The sequence below is a fragment of the Papio anubis genome, chromosome 17 (genome assembly GCF_008728515.1).
Source record: "Papio anubis isolate 15944 chromosome 17, Panubis1.0, whole genome shotgun sequence".
Taxonomy (NCBI): Eukaryota; Metazoa; Chordata; class Mammalia; order Primates; family Cercopithecidae; genus Papio; species Papio anubis.
Genome location: NC_044992.1, coordinates 2,933,005 through 2,939,811, shown reverse-complemented (window position 1 = coordinate 2,939,811; position 6,807 = coordinate 2,933,005). Strand labels below are relative to the sequence as shown.

The 6,807-nt window shown below is 38.3% G+C and overlaps 1 protein-coding gene across 1 annotated transcript; it reads right to left on the bottom strand.

The window, feature by feature from the left end:
• Positions 1–1,552: 1,552 nt before the first annotated feature.
• On the bottom strand, positions 1,553–6,598 carry LOC101026159 (olfactory receptor 1D5). Its single transcript, XM_021928540.2, has one exon. It carries the CDS (start codon positions 4,822–4,824, stop codon positions 3,832–3,834), a length of 993 nt encoding a protein of 330 aa, XP_021784232.2. The 5' UTR covers positions 4,825–6,598; the 3' UTR covers positions 1,553–3,831.
• Between the last annotated feature and the right edge of the window lie 209 nt (positions 6,599–6,807).

The following is a 6,807-nucleotide window of genomic DNA, read 5'->3' as shown; positions in this document are numbered from 1 at the left end:
ACTCCCATTCTGCCATCCTGCTTATGTCACTCTCTTGTTGACTGTTGTTTAAATAAAGACTCTATGATTCAGATATTCTGTGTGTTTGGAGGGGAAGGAAGTATTGTTATGGACTGAATGTTTATGTCCCTGCCAAATCCAAATGTTGAAGCTCTAATCCCCCATGTGATAGTACCTTTGGGAGGTTATTGGGTTTAGAGGAGCTCATGATGGTGAGCCCCATAATGGGATTAGTGCTCTTACAAGAAGAGGAGGAGACCAGTGCTTTTCCTTTCTCTCCTTGCATACACAAAGAAGAGGTCATGTGAGCACACAGCAAGATGGTGGCTGCCTACAAGATAGGAAGAAGTCTTACCAAAACCCAACCATGATAGCATCCTGATAGTGACTCCTAGCTTCCACAACTGTGAGAAAATAAATCTGTTGTTTAAGCCACCTAGTGTATGGTATTTTGTTATAGCAGCCCTAATTGACTAAGACAAATGTGTTTTCCACATCTAATCATCTAATTTCAAACCCAATGGCAGACTAAACGTTCAGATCCTTTAAAAACTAAAAAGTAATTATGAATAATTTCAAGCATACAATAAGAAAATAATTTTAGAGAGATATATACCATCCACAAAATTAAAAATATTAATTTGTTACCTGATCACATCACTTCTTTCTCCAAAAAAGATTTAAAATATTATAGATAACACTAAAGCATTATCCCCATTCCTTTCCCTCATTTTATTCTCCTTTTCAAAGGAACTGGTTTCCTGAATTTGGGAACAATTTTCAAGTATGTTTGTACTTTAGGAGAATAGTTCTCAAACTTTTGGTTTCAGGATGCATTTATCTGCTTAAAATTTTCAGGACCAAAAGAGCTATGAGCTGTGTTTATGTGGGTTATATCTATCAATATTCTCATAGTAGACATTTAAAATATTTATTTACTAATTCACTCATAAAACAATAATACCATGACGTGTTTTTATAGTAGGATTTTAAATAGAAATAACTATATTTTTTAAAAAATTATTGAAGAATAGCATGGTTTTACATTTTTTCAAATCTTTTTAATGTCTGACTTAATAGAAGAGATCTAGATTCTTGTATCAGCTTCTGCATTTATTTGTAGTGATATCTTATTTTGGTTGACATGTAGGAAGAAAATCCAGCCTGATACAGATATGTAATTGCAAAAGGGAGGATTATGTTAATAACCTTTTCAATTAATATTATTTGATACTACATCAAAACGTGGTAAGTCATCATTTCTTTTTTTTTTTTTTTTTTTTTTTTTTTTTTTTGAGACGGAGTCTCGCTCTGTCTCCCGGGCTGGAGTGCAGTGGCCGGATCTCAGCTCACTGCAAGCTCCGCCTCCCGGGTTCACGCCATTCTCCTGCCTCAGCCTCCCGAGTAGCTGGGACTACAGGCGCCCGCCACCTCGCCCGGCTAGTTTTTTGTATTTTTTAGTAGAGATGGGGTTTCACGGTGTTCGCCAGGATGGTCTCGATCTCCTGACCTCGTGATCCGCCCATCTCGGCCTCCCAAAGTGCTGGGATTACAGGCTTGAGCCACCGCGCCCGGCCCAGTCATCATTTCTTAATGGTTAGCAGCAATGCAGAATCTGCGAACACATCAATAGACATTTTATCCCCTATGTCATTAAAATCCATTGGCTTCTTTTGCATTTTAAATTGATCTTTTATTTATGTGTAACTTTTTCACATAATGCATTGGTCATTTGAAAAATACTGGCTCACTGAGTTATGCAGATCTTCCAAATGTTGACACATTTCATGTATATATGAAATACATATCCATCACCATAATGGACGAATTTCCCAAAGGGGTGATATTTGCTGGATAGACCAAATATTTATTCCTGGCAACAAATACTGTCAGTTTTTCTTACAGTGACAGACTGACTTCATTTATTTTGTGGCAACATCTGCCAAATACCAATTCTGAATAACTATAGTTTATCAGTCATTCTAACAAATAAAAATAACGTTCCCTGAAATGGCTGGTTGAGCCCAAATTCAAACAATCATTCAAGTACTTTTTCATAAGACAACCATTGTAATTTGAGATGCAGAAGTGCTCTATGGTACTAGCCATTATATTATACAAAATATTAAAAAGACATACATGAAAAGATGTGATTTAATAAAATCTAGTGCTTTATCAAGGACAACATTTGTTTAGAATTTTCTTTCTCTGCATCTATTGACATGTTGATTTTTTCTTTTAATTTGTCAATATAGTAAATACTTATGGATTAAAAAATAACAAATTATCTTTACATATCTTTGATATATCCTAATGGGTCCTTACGCAGTAGTAGTATTTTAAATTATCTGTTGGGTTCAATTTACTGGTATTTTCTTTGGAATACCTCTATTTATATTTTTAAGTGAAATTAGCTCCTGCACTTTTCTTTCTTGTACTCTTTTTATGCTTTAATATCAGGTGATAATTATGACATGAAGCTACTTGGGAAGTTGTTTTTCTCTATTCTCTGCAAAATTTTTTTTTTTTTAAACTGGATGATCCATAACTTCCTAAAAGTTGCTTGTAGATGGATTTATTTTTGTGATATGTGTGCATATTCATATATATGTGAATATTTAAAATGATTGTTTAAATTCTAGTTATAGGACTATTTATTTTTTCCATTTCTTCTTGAGTCAGCTTTGACAAGTCAGATGTTTTTCAAGGATTTATTTATTTTGTCAATGTTCAAAATTATTGGTATGTAGATGTTGATGATATTCCCTCTTCATCATCCTAATCTTGATGTTATCTTTAGTTTTTATCCCCATTCTTCCCACTGTAGTCTTTACGTGTGTCTTTTCTTTCCTTGCTCAATATCCCAGAGGTTTATTCACTTCATTTATTTTAAAAGAACCAATCTTTGGCTTTTAAAATCCTCTTCGTTGTATTTTTGTTTTATATTTTATTGAGTTTGATTCGTAATTTATTTATTAAAATATCTCCTTTCCTCTGTGTTCTCTGGGATCACTAAATTGTTCATTTGTTCCAGAATCCTCCCCTTCTACTGACCCTACTACCACTGCTATTTATGAATATGCATTGATGTTTGAGAGTTTTGTTTTGAGGGATGGATGGAACTCTTGCATGAAGAGAAGGAAGGTGAGGAACTACAGAAATAAAAGCTAGGATGGTCTTTCCAAGGGCAAGGTCCGACTTCCTACAGAGAAAAGGAATGCAGGGAAAAGGCAAGAGAGTATTGCTCTGAGGCCCCAAAGATAAAATCAACCCAGACCACAACAGGAATTTTGTTGGCATTTCTGCAGGAACCATATGGGTTGTGTCCAGAGTGACTATATGTCAACATTGAAGTGGTGCATGTTGTACCTGTTAGAGTGTCAAGAAAGGGGAAGCCTCACCCGGGGCATCTGTGGTAGGGGTGGTGCAAAGTGTCTTCTCCAAAGAGCTTGAAGATAGCAGGCTCCTTAGAGAAGCCAAACTGCTGGGTCATAAGTGAATGGGTGCTAGAGAACATTAGAGCCCTCCCTAAGCTATGACTGGGTAAATATAGATAAGCCTAGGACTGTGGGCCTATGATCAAGCAGGTTTAAATATTTGACCCTGTAAAATCCTGGTAGTAGTGTTAGCATGACAGATTATTTATTGCCAAGGCTGGTGAGGTCTGGGAGGCACTGGGATACACATTGTCTTTTCTTTACCACAGATAGATATGCTCAGCTCATTCTGAGCTGGATTTGTACCCTAATGACTGTTGTGTATCCCACAACATAATGCCTGATGTCTGGTGAAGGATATTTCCAGTTTCCAATCCCCTTTTCAAAATTACCTTCATTTGGGCCTCTGAAAGGGTCTCCCTAGGAGACTTCCCAGAGCCCCATGCATGTCCTTGTTCCTCAGGCTGTAGATGAAAGGGTTCATCATAGGCGTCACCACAGCATACATCACTGTGGCTACTGAGTCCTTCATGGAATAGGTGTGGAGGGGCTGCAGGTATACCATAGCAAGTGTCCCATAAAAGAGGGAGACCACACCCAAATGTGAGGCACAGGTAGAGAAGGTTTTGTATTTCTTAGAGGCTGAGGGTATTTGAAGGATGGTTCTGACAATATGTACATAGGATGTGGTCATGAACCCTAAGGGGGTGATGAAGATGAAGCAGCCAGTGGCAATCAGCACTGTGTGAATGATGTGGGTGCTGAAACATGCCAGCCGCAGCAGGACGTACATCTCACAGAAGAGGTAGTGGATCTTTCGGGACCCACAGAAGGACACCCTGGTCATGAGGAGGGTGAGGAGGAGGCCATAGAGAACAGACAGCCCCCAACACAAGCAGAGGAGCAAAACACAGAGTCCAGGACTCATGGCTGTGACATAGTGGAGGGGGTGGCAGATGGCCACATAGCGGTCATACGCCATCACGGCCAGGATGAGGTTGTCCAGGGTCACCAAGGAGACCAGGAAGTAGAGCTGCGTCAGACACCCTGCGTAGGCGATGGCTTTGTTCTGGGACTGGAGGTTCACCAGCATCTTGGGGATTGTGTTGGTGACAAAGAAGAGGTCAGTGAAGGAGAGGTTGGCCAGGAAGAAGTACATGGGGGTGTGCAGGTGGGAATCAGAGCTGATGGCCAGGATGATGAGCGCATTTCCCACCACTGTGACCAGGTACATGGACAGGAACATCCAAAACAGGATCCGCTGCTGCTCAGGACTCTCTGACATCCCCAGGAGAAGGAACTGTGAGTTCTCACTCTGGTTATCTCCATCCATTCCCCCAACCTTCTGCAACATTAACACCAACAAATGTTTATTAAGTGCCCTCATTTGAATAAGAATACGAAGATAAGCAAAATCAACTATTTTCTTAGCATTAAAATATCTTGGACTAAACTTTAAAAATAATAAAAGCAACAGGTCATTATAGGCACAGAAATAGAATATGGAAAGTATGCAACTTATTTATTCCAGCAACTTCTAACCTGACATGCTGAATATTATAAAAACAATGTCTAAGTCATTTTAAATCCTGCCGTCTTCCAATCGTCTTGAAGTGTTTAAAGTTTAGTGTTTTGTTATGATTTTACATAGGGTTTTAAGTGGTATTTAACACAGGTATACGCATTACAAGAAATGATTATTGTCCAGTTGGAGGAAGTGGAGAAATAAAATATTGGAAAGGAGAAAGAAGAGCTATTATTACTTGCTGATATAATCTGTCTGGGAAATCTAAGAAAATCAGTCGAAACATCATTAGAAAAAAAAGATGTTTGTGAATAGTCAGTGAAGTGACCCACCACAATATGAACAGGCCCTCAGCTTTGATGGTCCCCGTAAGCCATGTAGTGTAGCGCTAAAGACCGTCCTGTGGGAACTCTTAAATTCAAGTCCCAGCACTGCCTTTTCCAGGCTGTAATGCCTCAGGCAGGTCACTTGTGTTCTTTAAGACTCAGGTTTTTTTAATGTGAAAAATGGGTTGGGGTGAGGAGGAAATTAAGGAATGAAGTGCTTAACACAAAGAGCTGACATGCGGAGAGCACTCAATAAATAGTACCTGTTATTATATATGAATGATAAGAATACTAAGATTAAAGTATAATATGAAACACATTATCAGCAAACAATCTATGCATTAAGATATGAATAAGAATCAGGTATGGTCTTCAAATTCTCTATGGAGGCATAAAGTAAAAATTTGTTAAGTGGACAGATACAACCAAGATTCTAGATAAAAAGATGAGATGTTGCAAAGGTGCATATTCTGAGTTATTCTAAAATTTAACCTATTTGAAAGATAAAATTCTAACAGGGTTTTAAAGAAACAAAAGCTAGTTTACATTTCCTCTAAAATTAGGAATGAAAAGAAGCTAGGAAAATGTTGAAGACAAGGAGACACTTGCTCTGTGAAATATTAAGAACTCTGCAATAGTGGGGGTGCTGGTGCTGGAATGAACAGATCAGAACTACCTAGAAACATAAGAAACAGCCAAGTTCCTGTGGAATGTGGTGAATTGTTATGGCAATACTTTAATTCAGCAGGCAAAGGTTGCATTATGCAATAAATGGTATTAGGATAACTGTCTTCTTACGTTTTTGGGAAAAGTTACATCAGTGTTTTGTCTTTTATCAAACATAGACAGATACCAAAATGCTTGAAGCAAAAGCTGACAGAAACGAAGGGAGACATAGGTAATTCAACAATAGTAGTTGAAAAACCAAATATCCCGCTTTCAATAATGAACGGAAAAACTAAGTAAAAGATCAACAAGGAAATAGAGGACTTGAACATTGCAAATGAAGTATCCTAAACAGATATCTCTAGAAAACTCCACCCCAAAATAGAACAAGATTCTTTTCAGCCATCCTTGGAGCGTTCCCCCAGATAGACTATATGCAAGGCCATAAAACAAACCTCAGTGATACTCAACAGATAGAAATAACACAAAGTATGTACTTCAATTACAAAGGAATGAAATTTGCAATGGAAAGAAGAAAAAATGGAGAAAACTCACACACTTGTGGTAATCAAACACCATCCTCCAAAATAACCAATGAATCAAAGAAGCAACAGAAACAGAAGATAGATAAATGAAAGTGAAGATACAACTTTTTCCAAAACTATGGGATGTGGGGATGTAGGGAAAACGGTGGATAGGAGGCAGGAGTAACTTGCAGCTCCCACTTGGGCAGACAGAGCAGGCTGTGGAGACTCATACCATGAGCTTTTGCTCTAAGAACTACCACAGGAACATACCAGGAAAGCTGAGCTAAAGCACTTACCTCTGCCTGAGCACGAAGCGTGCTTTCTGA